This window comes from Drosophila erecta, unplaced genomic scaffold (genome assembly GCF_003286155.1).
Source record: "Drosophila erecta strain 14021-0224.00,06,07 unplaced genomic scaffold, DereRS2 tig00000055-arrow-pilon, whole genome shotgun sequence".
In the NCBI taxonomy this organism is placed as follows: domain Eukaryota; kingdom Metazoa; phylum Arthropoda; class Insecta; order Diptera; family Drosophilidae; genus Drosophila; species Drosophila erecta.
Window position 1 is genome coordinate 10,235,326 of NW_020825200.1, and position 23,555 is coordinate 10,258,880.

The 23,555-nt window shown below is 43.2% G+C and overlaps 2 protein-coding genes across 3 annotated transcripts in view; one reads left to right on the top strand and one right to left on the bottom strand.

The window, feature by feature from the left end:
* Nucleotides 1-23,555, bottom strand: part of LOC6543375 (potassium voltage-gated channel protein Shaw) — a 41,731-nt gene continuing 18,176 nt past the window's right edge. The window contains exons 3-12 of one of the 2 annotated variants that reach the window (XM_001969258.3): nt 14,253-14,402; nt 11,345-11,477; nt 11,098-11,277; nt 10,512-11,015; nt 10,141-10,437; nt 9,656-9,865; nt 9,343-9,595; nt 7,440-7,745; nt 4,336-4,440; nt 1-3,335 (exon numbers count right to left, since the gene is read on the bottom strand). In XM_001969258.3, coding sequence (XP_001969294.2) covers nt 2,698-3,335; nt 4,336-4,440; nt 7,440-7,745; nt 9,343-9,595; nt 9,656-9,865; nt 10,141-10,437; nt 10,512-11,015; nt 11,098-11,277; nt 11,345-11,477; nt 14,253-14,402 — 2,776 coding nt within the window. In that variant the 3' untranslated portion in view covers nt 1-2,697. Of the gene's footprint in view, nt 3,336-4,335; nt 4,441-6,823; nt 7,004-7,439; nt 7,746-9,342; nt 9,596-9,655; nt 9,866-10,140; nt 10,438-10,511; nt 11,016-11,097; nt 11,278-11,344; nt 11,478-14,252; nt 14,403-23,555 lie in introns of those variants that run through there. The other variant, XM_026978722.1, reaches the window with a different exon arrangement.
* Nucleotides 16,941-21,048, top strand: LOC6542130 (aldehyde dehydrogenase, mitochondrial). The gene is made up of 4 exons (XM_001969259.2): nt 16,941-17,419; nt 19,147-19,295; nt 19,358-19,454; nt 19,622-21,048. The coding sequence occupies exons 1-4, from the start codon at nt 17,297-17,299 to the stop codon at nt 20,813-20,815; spliced, it is 1,563 nt and encodes a 520-aa protein (XP_001969295.1). The 5' UTR covers nt 16,941-17,296; the 3' UTR covers nt 20,816-21,048.

Sequence of the window (23,555 nt, forward strand, 5' to 3'; positions counted from 1 at the left end):
CCACATTTTGTTTTTGTTTATTTATCGTTTACTTTTCCGGATCTCACTTTTTCAACATTTAAAAATTCGCTTTGCTTGTAAACAGTTTTGGTTTTCCTTTTGTTCTTGACACTTTACTTACAGTAAATATTGTAGAAATGTTTTTTCACTGCTCTCGGCATTTAACTAATGAAATTTAGGTTGTTCTTGAGGTTATCTATATACACACAGATTATGCTTCCAAAATTCTTGTAATTTACTTTCAGCCGGTTTCTTGTTTCCTGTCTATGGTGGGTGATTTCTTTCAAAAGGATTATTTCTTCAATCATTTTCTGTATGCAATGTTTATTTCTGCATTGACCGGTCTAAACTTAGTTATTTGCTAGGCAAAAGTTTAATATTAGTTTAGTATCTCACTTGTGTTTTTTAAACTAACTATATTCCTATTGAAACAATGTTACTTCAACGAGCACTGGTTCGCAGCATCATCTTTTATATCAAAAGATTCATTTCCTTTCTCATTTAAGATTATGTAAAAGTATTTAAATGTAACATTTAGTTAAAAAGTGTGTTACGAATTAACAATACACATTTATATACTCTTTTCGGATTTTCCCAATACCGAATTTTCGCTTTATAATATAAGAAAATATGTGTTTTCCTAAATTGAACAGTATTTAAAGCAACATTTCCCTTATACAGTGTAAAGTAATGAATTCATATGTTAATGAGAAAAAAGGTGTAATCGGCAAGCCGAATCCGGGAATACCCTTACACAACAATTAGGCAATTATTTAACTTTTTTTCTGAGATTAGCTAAGTAATAAAGATTTAATTTTTAACGACGCACATTCAGACCAGCGGATCGTACTTTACTCACTAATTGCAATCACATCCCTCACCTCAATGTTTGGGCATGATATCTATTTAAATCTACATTTTCCTCTATTTTCCAGCTAGACTTACAACGAGCTTTGGTTTAAGGAGCTTTGTACTTGTAAAGCCCCTACTTACATAAGAATCTGAATCAAAAGTGTTTGTCGTTTTGTTAATCGTTTAGCACATCAAAAACTATAAATATTGGACCAAAAATTACCATTGAACCTTATTTAAAGTCAAATATGTTTGCTACTGCCTCTCTGATGTTCAGTTTCGTTTGCATTTGGTTAGTTCTTGACCGTCATGCCCAAATATTTACACTTACATTTTCCAGCTTCCATGCATAAATCAATTAACATTTATGGAACTAAATGTCGAAGAGTGAAAACTTAACACAGCGACCCCCAAAAACTATTTACAAGGTCAACCACACAAACCGCCATCGTGGTGGGTGAAGTGGGTGGCTCCTCACACTGATTCGCATGGAATGGGATGGTATGGGTTGGGTCAGGACAACAAGGACACGAATGTCGTCGCCGTTTTAGTTTTCGGCTGTCGTCGCCTTTTGTGTGCGTCTTGTCGACACAGTTTTTGCTCGCCAGTTCATTGAAATGGTGGCAGTCAATGTGTCAGATAAACAAGCCCGCTGACACTTTTGGCCATGATTCGGGTTCCGATCCGGCAAACGGAGCGTGTGAGTCAAGTGTGCGCATTTATAGTTGGCCATGCAATTTTTGCCCCAAGATTTGCACAATGAACACCTTGACGGCACAGGCAGACGGGAGTGCTTGGGAAATGGCCAAAGTGGGTGGCGCTCCATCTCTGACTGGCTGCACACAAGTGGTCACATTTATGTGGACGATATGTTTGCCTTGTATGCGGGCGGCTTCTCTCCTGACCTCCGTGCCGCTGGCAGACTCACTCCTCCTTTGTTTGCAGGACCTTGCCAGGACGTGTCCGGCTGCACACACACACGCACACACACGCACACACTCCATGCACGCTGCCAATGACAGTTGTCAACATGACAGTTATAAGGACACTGATACAAATGTTACGGATGTTTGTCTTGGCCGGACAAGGAATGTTATTTATTGCACGGCGTGAGTAGAGAGCAAAGATTGATTAAAAGTGCTGATAAATGGTTGCGAAATGTGTGTGTTCCATCTTAGAATTAATGGATAATTATTTCAGTGCCGTTAAATTTAATTTGAAAAGTTTACAAGTGTACAGGCAGTGATCTGGGAACCTAACATACTTTGTCTTCGTTTCGAAAACTTTGAAGTAGGAATGTAAACTCTTTCCGAGTTACGACTTTAAAAGCATTAAAATCTCTGCTTATGTGTAACATTTGAGAACGTGATAGTAGTTTTTCTTAAGTGGGCGCTCGAAAACACATAGCCAACTTTGCTATACTTAATGCCTATGACACGTGAAATCAAATTACCTTAACTTTTATATATTTCTTAAGAAGATTATAGAAATAAAAACTTTGGAATGACTGCACAAGGTGAATTTGATAAAAGTAATTGTAAAAGAGCTAGTGAAAGTGTGCGTGACCAATGGCAAAGGAATGGGGCAAGGGCTTATGTATGATTGACCTTGGATTTAAAGTTCCTAAGAATTTTCTAAGAATTTGTCAGATTAAGTTGCATTCAACAGTCAGGTTACGATAGCACACTGCATTAAACCATTCATTCACATTACACATACTCTGGCAATTTTCCAACTTGAGTCCTTTTCCCTACTTTTACCGCAGTTTTGGAGCTGTTTTAGGCAGTACTGTCAGAAGTTTGTAAGTCCGTTTCAGTTGGGACAATCCCATCCAATGTCCGGCAATCAATGCCGGGGTCCAATGTAGATCCCTCCGAGACTATCGCCGCTATCTCCGCCCACGCCGCTGCCCTCGCCGTCCTCCTCGTCCTCCACATCGTTGTCCAGAAGGCCGTCGTCCAGTCCAATGGCATCCGTTCCGTTCTCCTGGCCACTCGGACCATTGTTGATGGTGGCTCCCTCGTAGGTATCGCTGTCGTCCACCAGACAACAGTCCCCGCAGTCGTCCGTCGAGGAGTTGACATCATCGCTGAGATCGTCCAGCAGCGTCACCTTGGGAGTCCGAAACTCATCCGGACATCCCACCGAAAGGCCGGCGGAGGCAACCGAAATCTTGATGTTGCAGTTCGTGGAGGCGTGGCACGCGTGCGAGTGCGGAATGGGCTGCTGGAGAGTGGCCACCTGGGACGCCGCCCCGTGAGCGGCCCGGAAACTCAGATTGGGGGTTCGCTGACCCATGCTGGCGATTCCGGGTGGCATCTGGCTGTGCGACATGCTCAACGTGGGCGGCACATTCAGCACCGCCGCCCCACCGCCCACCTTGTGCTGGGCGTGCGCGTGGGCGTGGCCGGGGTACATCAGCTGGTGCGTGTCCGAGGCCAAATTGTGGGCAGTCAGTTGCAGCGGATGCTGATCCTTGCGTTCTGTCGAGTGGAGAAAGCAGAAGAGATGGCAACTATAAACACTTCAGACAGCAGAGTATCTGAAGGATGCGGACACGGAAGCGGAAGTGCATTCGAGGACATGTCGGCGATTGGTTTATCGCCTCCACATTGTGCAGGCATCTGTGAGGGCTTCAAGTGAATGAGCCAGCACTTCGCGTCCCCATCACTTCCGCTTCCCACTGTCCTGGGTTCCTGGGTTTTTGCGAATGGAAAAGATGCGGGAGTAGAAGCACTCGGTGCCCTGCTCCCAAATGAAAATGTGCATCCATGGGCGCTACGTGGACGTTTCGTAAAATCCAATTAATGAAATTGAAAAATAAGCTGATTGTCGTATGGAGTATTTGTGGGACTGCTAATCCGCTGCATACATTAATGCAACTATGCTATATTCTAGTCAACACTATGCAATATTCAAACCCGCTTTTAATATCGTTAGCTTTGGGGAGAAATAAAATAACGAATAAAATAGGCTTAAAATATTTTATTGCAATATAATATTGCAAGCAACAAATATTTTGTTCTTTCTATAGCTTTGTCTTAAGCTCCTCAAACTAACACAGATTCCGTTTTAGGCAAAATTGCGCGAGTGAAAAGTTAGACAGTTAATCAAATTTAAAAAAGCCCCAGTAAGTGCTTGTTACTAAAATTAATTAAGCAGATTAGGCCATATTCCCCGATCCCGAGCTCTGCGTATTTCAGGCTGCAGTGGCTGTGGAAGGGTGTGAAAACTTTTGCTGACACCCTGCCCTCGAACTGACAAGCACCATTGTCCTGGCCACACAATGGCTCTCAAACTATGTGTGTGGTTACAAGTGGGTTCAACTGCGTTGGTATCACCTTTTCCGCCTCCGCCTCCATCTCCACCTCCGCCGCTGCCCCCGCCCTGCAATTATCTGTCCGCAAAACTTTCAACTAACGTGGTCGGATGGGGAAAAGCCCGGCTGGAGGCGGAGAAGTTAGAATCCCATCATCAACTCACCCAGGGGGCCCAGAAGTTTTGGCTGGAGCGGCAGCATGAAGTCGTGGCCAGTCGTCGCCGCCCGCGGCTGGAGGCTCTGCACCGCCGGCACGCTCAAGTAGTCCGCTGCAAAGTCAGAGGAGGCGGCCGGAAAAGCCGGGAAAATGCGTTAGTGCCGTCGGAGCAAACAATGTAGCGGTGGCCGAGCCAGGGCCAAAGTTTTCCCCAAAACAACCGAAAAGAAAACAAACACGAAAGCATCGAAAAAAGAAAACGAAGAAGGAAATGGAAAACCCAAGATGCTGGGTTTGGTTTACAAAACTTTAAAAGCCACACGCAGCTAAAAATTTCTTCTACACAGCGTTTTGATAAAAAAGTTGGCGGCAAGGCAGACGAAAAAAGTGAAAAGTTGTGATCATTTTTAATATATCTATAGATAAATACACTCGCATAATATATACAACTTTATCGTTGCCATCAACAGACACTTGACAACTTTTAACTATCCATAATTGCAAGAAGGGCACATTCAATTTACAAATGAACTTTATGCAAATAGAGTTTCGAAGACAAAAAAATTTAAATACATTGGCTTGCAGCAAATAATAAGGTACAGGCATTCCAGTAAATACATTTATCGGGCAATAAATACGTGGGTACAATCAAGGAATCGCAGAATTTTAAAGAAAAATAAGACATTCCGTACATATATCTTTTTATGGAACACCATTGAGCAAACCAATTGAAAATCCTTCAAAGGAGCGTCTTTTTGGGCAAACTTTTAACTATAATTGACAGTCGTTGAGAAGTTGTTAGCGCGAAAATTGGTTTACTCTTGCACTTTGTCTTTGAGCTGGTGCAACAAATTTAAATATTAAAATTAATTTTCCCTACTCCGCGCAGCACTTGGCGCTGCGAAGAACAGAATGAAAATTCAGCAGAGGAATGGGTTGGGATTTTTCCACAGACACAGATGCCATCAGGTGAGTGGGCACTGGCGCCCACTGCCTTAATTGAAATTCCTGGCCAATTCGTGGCCGTTGGCATTCACTCTTGGCCCACTGTGGCCATAAATTGTTCAAGCGTCTGGCCGCTCCTCTGTACACGGGTGTGTTTCTGGTAAATGACCACTACAGGATCGCAGAAGTAACCCTGTTGCACCAGCAGCCACTTGGCCCGGTAATGATTTAGTTGCTATTTTTGTGCCCTGCAATTTGCATCCGAAAGTGGGTGGCAAATGCATTGCCCCTCGAGTTTCCGCACCTCGGCATAATGCAAAGCATTAGGGAGGTGAAAAACTGAAAAACTGAAAAACTGGTAAATAGGAGCCGTGTCAAATGTCACCGCTCCTGCATTTCCGCAAACTGAGAAATTTCATTTGCCCCGGAACTCGGAACTCGGAACGTGCCAAAGTACGCAACTCTTTTTCCCATTGCCTTTTTTTCAGCGGAAAATGAGGCCACTCGCTTTTCCAAACGGCTTATAAAATGTTGCGCTACGTGTGAACTGCCCTTAACGCAGCAGCCGCAAAACAACAGGGAAAACAATAAATAATTACGTTTTATAAAGCATCTTAAAAATTATAAAATTATTTTGCTGACCCTTAAGTTGGTAATATGTTGAGGCATTGGCATATAACTTATACAACATTTCATACGTCTTACTTCTGAAAATGTCTTACTACGAATACAATTTAATAGTATTTATTTAATTTAATAGTAATAGTATCCCCATCAATCAAATCCCCATCACATTCAGGCTTGAGTCTGACCCTTTCCATGTATAACTACAACTTAAAACTTTCATCTCCTTTTCGAATTAGCATTTATGATTCCTTTTTCTTCTAACACTTTCTCCGGAAGAGCCCGCCCTTTTGTCCTGAGTATCCAGCATCCGAGTAAGTTCAACTAAGCAACTTTCAACTTTTGGACTAAAATTCTTTATTCTTTCTCTTTGCACAACCTCACAACTGGCTCAAGAAATTAATCGCCTTGAGAGCCACAAACTGCCTTCCGCTTTCCCATTTGAGCAGGTCCTCATTTTTCCTGGACGAAAGAAAAAAGAAAAGTCGAGATTTGAGCTTGCACACTTGAGCTCTTGTGGCTTTAATTAAAATGCACATCATGCTGGAATTTTCTTGAACCGGTTCTTTTCATTATACATTTTTCGACAGGTTTTCCTTTCCCATTTTTTTTTACACTTTTTATTCAATTTTTTTACGTTTATGAGTCGGGCTATTTTCCAGCACTTTGGCGGACTGGCGAGCAAATGGAAAAAGTTTTTCAATTTGTTTGACGATAAATGAACTTTATTTCTATATATGTTCGAGTGCTTCAGTGTGAGCGAGAGCACATAGAGTGTTTGCGCCGGTTTGGCCTTTTTGAAATATGACATAAAAAGGATTTTCGCCTAGCATAATAAAATTGTAATTAAAGTTAAATGCCGAATATAAAAAGAATTTGCAAAAAGCTTTTAATATGCAAATAAACATAAAAAGTTCTTCCTTTGCCGTTCTGTGTTTGTTGCAACCTCTTTTATTGACTGACTCTCGCAATGACAAAGTTATAGCATTCGGGTGAAATTTATAGCATGCGATAAATTGTAACAAGCTGGGGAAAATTACATCACGGAGCTGGTTCTCCACCCAAAAGACTAATTGTTCCCGGCCCATAAGGATATTTTACACGGTCTACAAAGAAAATGACACCAAGGGTGCTTTTTTAAAGATATTATTTATGTTACGATCATTAGCAATAAAATCTTAATCCTCTGTACTGCTAATAAACTGTCTTAGAATAAGAAAAATGGCTTAGATGAAGTTATTTCTATCTTAATTATAAAATAATTGTTGTATTTTTCTTTTGGGGACTTAAGTTCCGCATCAATAAAACATAAAATAAGTAAATGGTGAATCTTTTTCTCAGTGCTTTCACAGGCATATAAAGAAATTTTCTGCAAACGGTTAACAAACATTTGTGCACGTGCAGCATGCCAAGACAAAGACAAGGGGTCAAAGAGAAGGGGCGGTGGGCGGTAGAAAGGGGTGGTGAAAGTAGACAGTAGAAAGTAGGGAGGTGTACAGATAGACGGATAGGCAGAAAGGCACAAGACGGGACAACACTTACAACTGATGAACGAGGGACCGGAGGGGGCGGCTGCGGCGGCTGTGGCAACGGCTGCTGAGGCAGCTGAGCCTGTTAGCGATGCCGATGACGTCATGGCCACCGACGTGTGCCCAAGGGCGTGGGCGTGGCCATGGGCGTGGCCGTGACTGTGGGCGGGCGGGGGCGTGGGTTGGAGCATAGGCACTTGGTAGGTCAGCGCCGACATCGGCGTCGGATCCGCCTCATTCATCGCCATCGCCATCGTGGTCGTCGTCCTTTGCGCAGGATGCAGGCCAATGACATTGACGCCGTTCACGTTCACGGTGCCTGGATTTCCGACCGGCGGACGGATGCATTTGCATTCGGATACACATATACAACACACGCATTCGATTACATGTTGTTACACCAACACACACAAAAGGTAACAGTTACAAATACATTTGACAAACATTAAGGAACGAAAAATGGGATAAATTCATTTTGGAACCATTCGCAGCAACATCAATTTCGAATAAAGGGCTTTGTGGCAGCCAAAAATATAATTATAATCTCGAGCGTTTATAATTTCGAAAAGCCCCCAAAAGCAAGGGTTTTCATAAATGAAAAACATTTGAACATACGTAAAGCACAATTTATTAATCAAGGTAAAAGTAATTGTATAAAATATTAATTCAAACAAAGGTTCAAGCGTAAATACATTTATAATTCGTTCAAATCTGCGACACGGTGTAAGATTAGAAACAGCATTGATAGGTTGAAATGATGAAAATACTCAAATTATTAATTTCTCTCTTCGTGTGTTTCAGCAGGAAACTAATCTCATGGCTATGTACAAGTATATACAATGTATTTGTTTAACTATTATTTGCTTTCGCAGTAGGGAAAGACCAGTGACCATAAATAATCTGGCTAATCTGAAGTCAACATTAATGAACTTGGTGGCACGTCAAAGTTAACCAAGTAAGGCCAGTATGCACTAGCTGGAAATGTGGGGAATTAGGAAAACCGAAGCGATTATAAATCCTCATACGACATTAAATTTATCACCCTTGGTGAGTCCGAAATTGCTGTGCAATTGCAGCTGCTGGGAGCCGAGGATAATGGGAAATCATGTCCCCGCTCGAGTGCATATATCCACTTAAGTCCTTCGGCCCCCGGGGTCTGCAGCCTCAGCAGCATCCAAGCCACTCGCATGTGGCGAAAGTCCTGCCTTCAATGCTTTTGAATAATCAGTAAAATGGAAATTTACCACAGGAAAATCCCCAGTGGCGTGGGGGATGGCAGATTCGGGGGGTCTGCAGAACCCCGGGGAATACTAAATGCTAAATAACAGCTGACTCGCCCAGTGAAGGGTGCATAAATAATAAAATAATTAAACAAGAAATTGAATGAAATTAATTCAGCCCCCGACAGCGAGGGAAAAGCGTTCCAGAAGCGGGTATCTGTGTGTGTGGGTGTGAGTATCTGTGTTATGTATGCTGCATGTGTGTGTGTGCGATTAGTCTGTGGCTCTGAGTCTGCTCAAATATCTGCAGGCCGAAAAAGCAACAAAACAGAAAATTATATTCAATTTGAAAGTAACGGAAAGCAGAAGAGTGAGGGAAAGTCGAAAGCTCCGACCGTATGGATACCCTATACTCGCCCCAATTTGTATTATTTAAACGGAATATAAGAAAAATAAGGCATTTGAATTAAACTAAAGACCAACCTCTTTAAATTATGAAATATTTGAACTCCATATATAACCAATATTGTGTTTTAAAAATATGTTATTCGTTTTGAATGCATCAAAATTTGTTTGCAGTTTGTAGTAGAGAGAAAAAATAATAATAATATTTACACTGGCCCAAATTGTCATACATTCTTGCCAATTCAGTTTCGGCGAGTAGCGGGCATTGGAAAAACAGCTTGCAGTACTCACCGATTTTGGCGCCGCCGAATGCGTCCTTAAACATCGGCGCCCCAGCAGCAGGATGAGCCACCGCATGGCCACCGACTCCCGCCCCAGCTGCACCCACTGGACCCACGCCACCGGCCACCAGTCCCGGCCCAGTGGGTGGCGTCTGCTTGATGGCGTTCGTCCTGCCGCGATGCGGAGCAGTTGGCTCCCTCTTGCGGCGCGGCTGCTCCACGGGCAGGACGCGTCGGCGCTTCTTGGGCAGCTTGGAGCGAGCCTGGGAATAGGTACAGGTTAGCAGAAAATGAGCACAACTGCTGGCTGGAAGCTAGCAAACCTGAGTGTGGGAGTAGAACATGGAGAAGTTGCTAACGATGACGGGCACGGGCAGGGCGATGGTCAGCACGCCGGCCAGAGCACAGAGGGCGCCCACAAACATGCCCGGATAGGTCTTGGGCGCCACATCGCCATAGCCCACGGTGGTCATGGTCACGATGGCCCACCACAGGCCCAGAGGTATGCTCTTGAACTGGTTGTCCGGATTGTCCTAAAGCAAACATATAATACTTCTTACTGATTGATTGATACGTGTAGATCTAAGTGAAGCCACAACTTGCAGCGTTGTCGTTCCCAGAATCAATTATTAACGAAGAAAACAATTACAATGGCTTCTAAACATTTTCATTATTCCTTATTGGCTTGTGGTCAGTTTTTAATAGTGTATATACTATTCATATTAAGACATACGTCGAGGTTATTATTATTATTGATTGATTTAACTACCAACTACTCCGCAATGATGAGGATTTAATTAAGTCTCACCTGCAACTTCTCCGCATAGTAGGCCAAGCTGGCGAAGAACACTATGCCCAGGACGAGGAAGAAAACCAGCAGAGTGAGCTCCTTGGCCGAAGCCTTAAACGTGTGGATGAGGATTCTCAGGCCCGGCGAATGGCGAGTCAGCTTGAACAGCCGCATAATCCTGACGATGGAGAAGGCCTCCAGAAGACCCGTGTACTCGCCCATGCGCTGCATTACGTCCGTGTAAAAGCTCAGCGTGGCCGTAAAATCGATGATGTTCACCGGCGATTTGATGAACTGCCACAGATTGGGGGACACCTGTTGCCGATATAGCCTTTTTTAGTATCTTCCATTACATTTTCAATGAGATCTACTACGAAAAAGCTACTCACAATAAGCCTGATGATGACTTCGATGAAGAACCAGACGTTGCAGACCAGTTCCACGTAGAAGAAGGCCTCGTGGGGCTGGCCATAGGTCTCAATCCAACCGTGTTTTCTCCGCCCGTTGTGGCCCAATAACTTCTCTTCGATGAACTCGTTCAGGATGCTGCCGTTGGTATTACGTTTCAGTCGCTGCCGCTGGCCGCCCTTGATGGTGGCGATGGGCGTGGTTTGGCCGGGAGCGGTAAAGTTGCCACTGCTGTAGCTCGTGTAGTTCGTGACACGAAAGGTGGGTCCGATGCTGCCGCTGGGCGGCGTGATGCTGTGCTGATGGTACTGATGGGTCTGTGGTGGTTCGCCCATGGGATCGTGTCCGTGGGGAGGACCACCCGCTCCTGGCCCGTGGGCATCGTGGGCTCCGGCGGGCAGATCGACACGGAAGCCGGGATGGGTCTTCAGGCAGAATGATATCACAGAAACAAATATAAAGAAAACCGACATGCCAGCAACGATCTGCAAATTTATACCAACAGTAGTTAGCTAGTTGACATATACTCGTATATAATTTAGTACACAGTTAACATTCAAGACCCACCTTGGCACCCGTGGAGCTGGAGGGCTCATCGAACATGGCCCAGATCTTGGGTTTAATGCGCTGCCAGCAGTTAAGCTCGCCGTTGCTCAGTGCCTCCTCAAAGCCAAATAGACGCGCTATCTGCTCCTCCGTGGGCTTCTCATTTTCAATATCTAGCTTATCTAATATGGCTAAGGTGTTCTGCGGAAGATGTTCCAATTGAGTATTTCAGGACTTAATCACCGGATTGAATTGTGCCACAACTTACTTGCGTATCGCGATGTATGCTATATGTTGACCAGCAGCATGGTTCTACCTGATTTGAGTCGAGTCCCCAGAACTCCAGCTCCTCCTCGAAAAGCGGGCCACACACGTCAGTTGGGTAGTGCAGTTTTCCAGTTCTGATTCAACGACAGAAATAAAATAGCTCATTAAAACTATATACTTCCCTATTTGTGTTTCAGTGAAGGAACTTTGTCAAGAAGTGGGATCATAAATTGCATAAACTGATCAAGTGGTCCGCAAACTCCAAAGGTCTTCGCTCTCAAATTATTCAAACTGAAGATGCCTCGTTTGCGTGGAATCTCATTAAGACACAGCAATTATGGCATAACTAACCTTTGACTAAATGCTTTCTCCATCAGGGATTCCAATTTTCGACTCTCTCGACCGGTCAAAACAAATTCATGGACTTTGCCAAGCAAGCGGAGGGATTAGACATCAGACCGAATAATATTATGGCCAAAACGGCACGTCTGGCCATGTGGCTGCAAATTGCGCAACTGAAAGTCTGTGATGGCAGAAGGATATCACTTGTATATGCATGGTTGGCGAATGTGTGGATATGCATTGCATGCACCTGGCAAAAGGAAGAAGCCGACATGGCCATTCCACACCCACCTCTTGACCCCCTTCCCCAACACTTGGCATATTCATAATGCTGCCTTGGCCATTGTTCCATTCTTTTGGCCAGCAACAAATTGTGATGCTTTCACTGCCCTGTATGTGTGTGTGTGTGAGTATGCAAGTGTGTGCTCAAATTGCAGTAAATGGCTGCGAGGGAGTACCAAAAAAAAACAAAAACGGGGAGGGATCGTCCTTGTCCACAGTTGTTGGCCAACATGTAATGCCATATCAGCTGCCGGACAGTCGCCGAGTGCGGGGCGAGTCCTTGCCTGGTTTTATTTTTGGATGATATCTTCACTACCACCCAAGCCACCCCCTCACACACACACACACACACTTACATACACACATGTGCGGCCATCCTGACAATCCTTTTTCCGTGATGGTTCCCAGCATATTTGGTGCAACTTTTTCAGCTCTTGTGCTGACCGAGCTTTTGTGCTGCTTAAAATAATTTTCCACCATGGATTCCCCAAAAAAATATTATAAAAAGAGGGAAAATAAGAGAATATTTCGCTACGTAACTTGCCAATCGCCGTTTTTACTCTCGATCCTGATCCTTTTCCATTTCTGACAATGACTGATATTTATTAATGTCTGAAATCTCCAGCCGTATAAGGTATCATGATCAATAGCCCAGTCGAAGCAAATGTATTTCGGATTCGCATGCATGCCCATTTTATGGCTCACACTCCACCTTTAAATATTTTAAATTGCGCTGCAGTCATTGTCATGGCTTTTCGATAGATCCCTCCACGTTCGACCACGTGGATTGTTAATTGGTTTTCCCCATAAAGCCCGCAATTCGGTCAACTTTTTATGCCGCTTTTCCGCCATTTATTTATTTTTCACGTCCTCAAATTACGTTTCGATGAAATCACTTCCATTCTCTCTTAATCCTCCACCTGTGCATTTCTTCGCCGTTTTCCTTCATCAAGTGTGCATAACAAATATTACGCATACGCAGCGTACAACCGGTGCAATCAATATTTATGGCTGACCTCAACGAGCTCGTGAGCCGATCAGGCGAAAAAGAGTCTCCGCGTTTAAATGCGCATAAATAATTATGCCGATTGGATAACTGCCGAAAATTGAGTAATTTATATATATGCGCATATATGCGCAAGTTACGAAAATTACACAATTAACTAAAATCGCCAAAGAATACATGAGTCCCTAAGCAGAATTTAAAAAATACTAATTATAAATTTTCCAACTATTTGGAAGGAATGATTTTTCCTTTACAGGACCTTTCATTCCGCAACCAGTGGCATAAATTTCCATCTTTATACTATAAGCGATAAATAACTATTTCGACCCGCATTTCGCTTTGTTCTTTTACTGCATTTTTGCATCGTCTACAGCTTATCTATACAAAATCGTTTCATACAAAGTGTCTGGAGCATTTGGTGCGTGCATAATTTGATTATACATACAAGTATATTCCCCAAGGAGGGTGGGTCGCCAAAGGACCCCTAGCTATAACCACACCCCCTGGAGGGACTCAGTTTCATTTCCAATCAACGCAGGATGTTGCCCTTCTTTGACACCATTTTCCTGGCCGTCGGTGCCTGGTTAATTGAGTTGGAAAACTGTTTGGCCAAAGCCCCCGGAGCCATGGGTGTTCGGAAAAATGGGGTTACGAACGCTCCAGCCCAATCAATGGAGATGAAAGACCGTGGGTTGCTGACAGCGTTGTTTTATGCGAAAACAACTCATTCTGCAGATGCAGCTCCAGGTGCGGATGGAGACGGCACTGGGTGATGAGCAAAGCAAACTTTCATTAATTTTAAACAACTTAAGTCATCGCAACGGGCCAACGGACAACACCTCAACTCAACTCAGCTCAGCTCAGCTCACGGCAAAGATAAATGAGCCCGCTAATGACCCCGAAAAACTGTGGATAAACTTTGCAGCTGAAAAACTTTAGATTAATGGCGGAGGCAAGTTCGTTCTGCTCCGAGGGAAACAATTAAAATATTAGTTTGTTTATTCAACAAGCAATCCATAACGATAACTGACTCCTGATACGCTTGCCCATTAATCAGGGCAATTATTGCCGAGAAGAGCAAAAATTGAAATGCCAAAGGTAGCTCAAGAAGCGCTTAGTTGGAATTTTCCCCAGCAAACTGTCCCACCTTCTCACTTCATTCGACTGAACTAAATGGGGTAATTACCATGCTTAAGGCTCCCAGTCCACTTTCAAAGTCACTGCACGTCCGAATGGCTTTTAGCTGCCTAATTAGACGTCTCAGCACTTGGACACTCACCTGTAATAGTTGAGGATTTGGGTGAAGACCCCGGGGTGGCGATCAAAAAAGTATTCATTGAGCACCGGATCGTAGTTGGCCAGGGCTTCGGTCAGTCGGGAGAGACGTGTTGCGGGGATTTTCTTGAGCGTGGCCTTGTAGGTTTCATATCTGCAATAAAAGCCATAATTGTTGTTTACCAAAGTGTCTGATAAGCGCGCAGGCGAGTGATTAGACCCTTACGGGTTACGGGTTAATAACTTAACAAATTACTTATGTCATAACTATCCACAGACCGCTTGACCCTTCTGCTGCCATTATAACGAGCCATTACTCCCTGACTCCCTGAAAAAGTGAGCGATAAAAAAAGGTGGGAGCAAGTGTAAGCAAAGTCCAGCCATAAGCCATTTGCATACATTTCGCTTATATTTTCCATGGCTGTACGCGGATCTTCCCTTTTTTCCACGCTCCTCTTTTACATTGTGTGCCAAAAGCATAAGGCATTAGGGTTGTTGGTTATGGTTTTGGCCAAGCTCCTAAGTGGGTCACGTAGATTTTGGTCTAGGATTTCCATTGTTTGATTTGACCTTTGACAGAGATCATTACAGCACAAAATTGATGGATTTCCCTTCGGCCAGCTTGACGTTTCTTGATTTTAGCTGACCAAACAAAAGTCCATTTATAACATTCCTATGATTTGAATATTGCAGTGCTTAGGTGTGAGAAAAAAGCTTTTAGTGCTTCACTTTGTTGACTCTGTGTCAATAACTATTCTATATTAAAATTGTTTTATCATATCCAATGTCCTTCCTAAGTTACGTTTCTCAAGCCACAGAAATGGAACATACGTTATTTAATTAATATTTATTTGTTTGAAAACAAGCTGATCATCTTTACTTGGCGCAAGATTAATTCCTACTCAGTGATAATATGAATCAAAACAATGTTTCCCTCTGGCCAGTTCAGTTTCAGTGCCCAGGAAGCACAAATATCACGCGTGTTAATTACATTCCCACCTCTGCTCCATACTCGAGTACCAAACCAGCACACACAAGCCAAACTTAATTTACGTAATCATCCATAAAATTGCAGGAGCACAAGGAGCGACATCGACTCCCACCAGGCGTAATTAAATTCAATTGAAAGTAATTTCCCACAAATTGTTGTAAATTTCATTTTCGCATTTATAAGCCACCCATATGTACATACATATGTATGTAGGTGCTGCGTCCAGCAATCAGCCATCAATGATGGCATTTAAGTGCGTGTCCTGGGCCGAGCTGTCCGAATGCAATATATTTTTTACGCCAAACTGTTTACTCTCGGTTATTAAATATTTCATGCAGCTGAGGACAGCAACCGCAGCGACAGCAGAATCGAATCATCAATAACCGGCTCCATCGCATAACAATTGCCATTAAAGTTTATTCGGGTGTTTCGGCGATGGTAATTGGCCCCTCTGGATGGAAAATCGACCGGAATGGAGCCGGAGTCGAACAAATGTTTACTCAGCCTCCATTTCAGATGCATGTGTTTTGCGAACGAAGTGGGGTCATTGTATTGAATTAGTTTTCCGACTGCGATTGGTTTTGTCCGTCTGTTTTGGCCAACGATGCGTATGCGTGATGCGTGATTCTCTTGACAGCCGACGCTGAGCTTTCAATTTACGAGTGAAATAAATTTCGAAAGATTTTGACAAATTGGCCTAACTCGCGTTTAATGAATTATGTTGAAATAAATCTCGTCCTCTTTTCGCTCATCAATTTTGTGCTCGTAATATGCCTGACAGCCGAAAAGTATGCCAAAGCCATTTTTATTATGCGAGTGCTCATGGTGGGGATGAAAATGTTCAGAAGTCAGCAAAATAATGAAGTGAAACGCAGCATAATAAAAATCACAGTAAAATCAATACACACGATTTCGGACATTTCACCATTTCCTGACTTTATTCAATAACTTTTGCGCAAATAAAAGCCCTTAATTCTTCGTGTTCTGCCAAATTAAATAAAAACACCTTATTCATCATTATTTGGGTGAAAGTCTTGCTAGTTAAGAGTGCACAATCTGTTCTATAAATTATTTAAGATAATTGTAAATACGAATTCTAAAACCCATTGATTGCATGGTCTGATATGCTTTGAGATGTTTCTATTTCACTTGGTTTTAAATTCATTTTCTCTCGTCTTGAAATTATATCAAATTGCCAGTCATTATAAACGAACAGCACAAAGTTCTGGAATATTTTTCTTTAATCGAAATCGTATGATAAATTATACCGTGGTGGTTTGCCAAATAATACACAAATGTATCTATGTTCCATGCAGTGCCATAAAGAGTATCGCAACGAGATAAACACTATTATAATTGCCTCACCCTTATCTCCACATGCAAATGCAATTTAATTTAAGTACTTCTGGTTATAGTTTTTAGTACTCTTTGTTATTGATTTCCTTCTCTTTCAGGTTTCCCAATTGAAGAGATTATTGGGTAGCTATCTCGCTCTGGCTTTATCAGCAGCCGGCGGTGCTGGCAAATTAGCTTTTAATCATTTTATGCAAATTATTACAATTTTTATTGAAACCATCATATGCTTATATTACACAAATATATTATAAAATAGCTTTATTTTGTGATAATATTGATTTTACACTTTAGTGTTTTTATTGAATTAGTAATTATTTTTCGGAGGATTTTCTTTTCAGTTATAAAGCCAGCTATGTATATCAGTTCAAGTTAACATTAGTTTTAGATACTTTGGAGTATAGATACAAAAAATTATAAAATTTCCGTCTAAATTTCGGTATTCTTCTTCATTCTGCTTCTGATCGCATAGACAGGAGCGCACCTAGCTATTTCTGGCCATGCTATTCTGACAGCACTGGCGGCGTGGTGCGAGTTCCCCTCTAGACGCTCGAAATATTCCTACGTAGTTTTCGCGAGCGGCAAAGCTGCGAAGCCGTTTCAGTTGCCCGACGACCGCTGAACAATTAAGACGCAGTTCTAGTTTTGGTTCTCGCTCTTTCCCACTCGTTTTTCTGTCCGGAAAAGTACAAATATCAGTCAAGATGCTGCGCGTTTTGAAGACCGGTGCCCTGCTGCGTGCCCAGACTAAGAACTTCGCAGCAGCTGCTGCGAACTACTCCTCCCTCCCGCAGCCGCAGACCACGCCCGATATCCTCTACACAGGGGTAAGTTCTAGCCACGTTGTAGCACGTCCGGAAGGAATGAAAAGTGAAAAGCGTTATAAATAAATTGCGGCAGTTGTCGCAATCGCACTTGCAATCTGAACGCACTCAACTACAGTGAGCATCCGACTTGTTTTTGGGTTGACCTTGAGCCGGGCAACTGCAGCTGTTATCGGGCTATGGCCCACCTCAAATACCCTACATATGCGAATCCAGCTTTCGGGTGCTCCCATTTCGGGTTTAGCGACAGGAAATTGGCAAATCAGCGAAACGCGGGCGTGTCTCACCGCATTCAGATCACGTACACCAAATGTTTATCGCCAGATGTCGGGGATTGTAGGGTATTGTAGGGGATTAGGCTGCCTAAGCGAACCGAAAGGCCGGCGCCTGAAAAGAATACATACATACATATATGTGTACACCAGGCGATATCGAAATCGCAAAAACAACTGCTTGCATATGTAGTTCGCCGGCTATATTTGTTGTTATTTTTGCTTCCGCCTCTCGCTGTTTGCCATTCCCCCGGCTTCTTTGTTACGTCAGTGGCGCTCGCACACGCAAAACAAAAATTTGTTTGCCGCAAATGCTCATCATTTATTCTACACTTCGCCTCGCGGTTTCGATTCTTCGCTGGGGAAATTTGCATAAATTCTACGATTGGCGTTTTTATTTTTTATTAAAACTAACGTTCATTTGCATTAATTGAGAGAGAATTGCGGTGGGAAGCGAGCCAAATTGGCTTTTTGTCCAGATGTTTATTGGAATCCAGTAAAATTAGAGCAGTTCATCTAGCTGGAAGTTCGTATATAAAACCATTTTTACAGAATTTTAGGTATCTTTTTTTCAGGTATCTTAGAACATTCTTCCTACAAATTCTTCAACAAATTTAAAAAAAAATTGTCCTAACTTTTGAGCTAGTATTATTATTCCGGAAATCATATATTTATCATATAAGTAATCTTTTCATGAGTTGGGCATATGTTTGTTTTCAGTGAATTGCACATTATGCAACCCTTTAGCATGCCAGAATCTGCGAATTTGCTTTCATAACAAGAAATTTCAGCCCATAATGTGTCACTCCCCACAAACGTTCTAATCTCCTTATTTATCTAATTGTATTTTCTGCCATCGGCAGTTTCCACACCTTATCACCGGTAGCCCCACTATTTTGGGCGTCTTTACTGGGACAGATAACATGGCACACTTATAAAGTTTGGGTTTCCTCATCGAACCAGTATGTTCGTCTAGCCAGACTCCCGAAACCCGAAAGCCACACGTGCCGTGGCTATGTTTATATTTTGTTAGGTATGTCTGGTGGAAAGTTTTATATTCGCAAGCACATTGTGAAATTCAAAGATAGATGTGAGGTATGCAAAAATAAAAACCAAGGAGAAGAACAAATCTAGTATGAAATAGGATGACGTGAGGAGGTTTGAGGGCTGACTTCGTTTCAATTTTAATCAGTTAGCGGCTAAACGTTTCAGATTAGCCGGGATGGAGGGATTGTCAGATACAGGTAGTCTCATGCAAGCTGAGCATGCGATAGAGGAACAACACGCACGGCAGCCAATAATAACAAATAACAGCAGTCAAGGGCTTATCACTTAGAGGAGCGGCTTGATTGTCACGGCAACAAAACGATGTAAAATACAAATGAATTCAAGATAAGAGGTTATGATGGAGCTGGTTATGATACGGCACTAAATGAATATGTTAACTATTTATTGCAGGTCTTTATCAACAACGAGTGGCACAAGAGCAAGTCGTCCAAAATTTTCGAAACCATCAACCCGACCACCACGGAAGTCATCGCCGAAATCCAGTGTGGTGGCAAGGAAGATGTCGATATTGCCGTCCAGGCAGCCCGCGATGCATTCAAGTGAGTATGAGATTTGGGTGTAAATGCACTGGGTTTGTTAATGACCACTCCATGACCACTAGGTTGGGATCCCCGTGGCGTCGCATGGATGCCTCGGAGCGCGGTCGTCTTCTCTACCGCCTGGCTGATCTCATGGAACGCGATCAGGTCTATCTTGCCGTAAGTACCACAAACTATATAGTCAGACATGGGATGGAAGGCTCTTAAGTGCCTAGGAAAATATTACATTTAAAGTATTCAAGGCCTATAATGACTTGATTAGAAGATTAGAATGTTAAGATAGTTAATGTATATTTATATGCTTATCAATTTCAATTTCCCGCCAGAGTCTGGAGACCCTCGACAACGGCAAGCCCTACAGCATGTCCTACAACGTGGATCTCCCGACTGCCATCAAGAACCTGCGCTATTTCGCTGGATGGGCGGACAAGACCCATGGCAAGACTATTCCCATGGACGGAGAATTCTTCACTTACACCCGCCACGAACCCGTTGGCGTGTGCGGCCAGATCATTCCCTGGAACTTCCCCATCCTGATGATGGCCTGGAAACTGGGTCCCGCTTTGGCCACCGGCAACACCATTGTGCTAAAGCCCGCTGAGCAGACCAGTCTGACTGCCTTGTACATTGCCCAGTTGGTAAAGGAGGCTGGCTTCCCTGAGGGTGTGGTCAATGTGGTGCCCGGATTTGGAAACGCTGGCGCTGCCCTGGCGAACCACTGTGACGTGGATAAGGTGGCCTTCACCGGCTCCACCGATGTGGGCAAGCTTATCCAACTCGCTTCCGGAAATACCAACCTGAAGCGAGTGACACTGGAATTGGGAGGCAAGTCGCCCAACATTATTCTGGCTGACACCGATTTGGACTACGCCGTCGAGACGGCTCACTTTGGCCTGTTCTTTAACATGGGCCAGTGCTGCTGTGCGGGATCTCGTACTTTCGTGGAGGACAAGATCTACGACGAGTTTGTCGAGCGCAGCGCGGAGCGGGCTAAGAAGCGCACCGTGGGCAATCCCTTCGATCTGAACACTGAGCAAGGTCCTCAGGTGAACGAGGAGCAGATGGAAAAGATCCTTGGCATGATCCAAACAGGCAAGAAGCAGGGCGCCAAGTTGGTTGCCGGTGGCAGTCGCCCAGAAGGTCTGCCTGGCTACTTTGTCCAGCCCACGGTGTTCGCCGATGTGCAGGATAACATGACCATTGCCACGGACGAGATCTTCGGACCTGTTCAGCAGCTGATCCGCTTCAAGAAGCTGGATGAGGTCATCGAGCGGGCTAACAACTCCGAGTACGGTTTGGCCGCCGCCGTTTTCACCAAGGATCTGGACAAGGCCAACTACATTGTGGGTGGTCTGCGTGCCGGAACCGTGTGGGTAAACACCTACAATGCCCTGGCTGCCCAGGCTCCATTCGGTGGCTACAAAATGTCCGGCCATGGACGCGAGAACGGAGAGTACGCTCTGTCCAACTACACGGAGGTCAAGAGCGTCATCGTCAAGGTTGCCCAGAAGAACTCCTAAGAAGGACCAGATATTTCCTCCAAGAGGGACGCTTAATATGGTTCGCCCTATTTAGGTGCTCTAAATTCCGGCGATAATCTACAATCTACATCTCTATATGCACATAGTTTTAAATACATCTGTTTGATATACATGCCTACGGCCAGTTTTTTATTTTTTCCATTCGGTTAATTCTGTTTAAGTGTACATTTCTATTTTGAAATAAAGATTTTGCGAAACTTTTAGTTTTTAAATAGAGTTTTTCATATTTTATTCTTATATGGCTGTTATGCGTCTATAAAGCAGTGCACGGAACTGATCTGCCAATTCGAAAGTTGTTTTATTGACCTTCTTTCCCTACTCCCCTTTGTCCCATAGTGTTTTATGTGTAATTTCAATGTTTGCCAATAGATTCTTGGCTTTGTTTATAGCACACTCTGAACTGAATGTCATTATTTTGCTTATCCCACAGCAACGAGATAGGACGAGCCAGCACACAGATACTTGCTCACAGCTTACACTGCACGAAACATTGATTGGCTTAGCATAGAGCCAAAAGCAAATGGATAAAGTGAGCAGCCAGCACACGGAGCTCGGGGAACTAGCTCGTCCATCTAGGAGAAATAAGCTTACATTTATTTGCATTTATTGGCATTTTCCATCGTATTGTTTTAGCCCCGAGTGCCTGAGTGTGTGTGTAAGCCTGTGTTTGTACTTGTATCTGTATCTGTATCTGTGTGTGGATTTCTGAGAACTTGGACTCGCACTTACACAGATACTCGTACATAGGGTCGTTCTTCATCCGACATCATGGCAAAAAAAATTGAAAAAGTTGTCCATTAGATTGGACAGCAGCTGAGCGTGTCAAGTGCTTTGCGGTTAGTGGAAAACTTGTTCTCTTATTTTCCACTTTGTTGTTTTCGAAATTGAATAAGCGCATTTGTATGCAATTTATTTAAAATTTGTATTTCAATTTTTGTGATGACCAAAGCCCAAAGTGCAAGTGGTTATTTGTTTTACTTATTGCTTAGCTTTGGAATTGCACTTGCTAAAAAAATGCATTTAGCGTTATATTTAGTGACTATATTTAATTTTAGAACTGGTTTTCAATTGAACTGTTAATTTCAAAGCGTGTATGAAATATAAGTATAAATATTTAATCTAAATATTTGGAGGCGTAAATATTTCATATCAGTTTTCATTTACCGTAGAGAGCAAACAAGTCCAAAACAAAAATGTATTTTGCATTCCGTTTGCAGGCGCTTCAAACCTAATTCGATTTGTGCCACCTTTTCGTGTTGAACAAAAAACCAGCAAAAATCACTAAGCCCCCACGGCGTATACGCAATTATTTTACTTTTACCACTTGTATTCAGTATTTTCAGTATTTTGGCTCTGTGCTTTTTTCTGGACCAGATATTTTAAATTGATTTTCGCTTGGTGGCAGCCATTCATACATATTCGAGTGTAGAACAGAAAAAAGCACGGGAGCAAGGGAGAGAGTGGAAAAACTGTTAAAATTGCAAATGATCCATGGGCACTTTTAATACCCCAAAATGGCAGGTGGCCAACTCGGAAAAAGGGCACTAACAGCACCGACACAGGACCTTAGTTAAGAGAAGGGAGGCTGCGAGATGGAAGGATATGGAAGGATATGGCGGAGGAATGATGATTGCCAAAAGCGCAGCCGTGCGCATTGAGGCGCGTGCACAGGTGCGCTCGAGCGTTGTAGTTCTTAGTTCGGGCTCGAATGCGGAACATAATTGAAAATCGTTTTTCACCAGCAGTGTTATAAACTGCAGCCATACTTTAATTATCCTGCCACGCCAAAACTATAATTCAGCCCAAGAACTCCATTGCGAAGGCCGCCAAAAGAGCGAGCGCAAGAAAAAACAAGTATCCGCCGCATTGGCCAATTTGCAGGCACTTTTTTCGGCCCTGCCATTTAACTTTATCGCTGTGTCTACACTCGATTACATTGTGATGTTCCGTGGCCAAGGGCTGTCAAAAAAGGGGAAAATACTCGAAGAAAAGTAACAACTCCCAATGGGACATCGTAGAGATGCCAGCGCTCTGATCATTAGCCGGAAAAGACCATGGCCACGGCGCAGATAAGCCAAATGGGAGAATAACAAAAAACATTTCGATGGCTAAAAAAACGAGAATGCCGTGTGGAGAAGGGTATACAAAAAGCTGTACACTCGTTAGCACTGTAAACAAGTTTTCAAATGTTCGGAGGAAACTTACATTCTGTCAAAGCCCAAAATTATGCAACGAATATTTTCCGTTGCGCGCGATTTAAAAATCGCTCGCATATCGCTGGAAAATCGCAAGTGCCCATAGCCCATAAGTGAAAAATCAAATTGCGTTCAACTCACTCAGCCACGCAATTGCATCGCACTTAACCCAATAAAATGCCAGCGATCCAGTTTCAGACCAGATGTGTCAGCATTTTGCCCCAAGCCCTCTGCCACCCAACCCCTGTGTCAACCATGCGATTCCCCCACGTTGTTGGCCTATTACCTCCGCTAAGCGGGCTAAATGCTCTCACAGACACATTCTATGGCCATAATGCGATTTACGCACAGTGGGATTAAAGGGGATAACTGCTGCAAAATACGCTAAATGCAAAAAGGTCTGGTCGTCAAGTGGGAATATAATGTAGAAAATAAATCGCACTGACACGTAATTACAAGTAATCTAAATAACTTGGTCGCTCCAAATAATATCGATTGCTAAATAATATTACAAAATATTACAA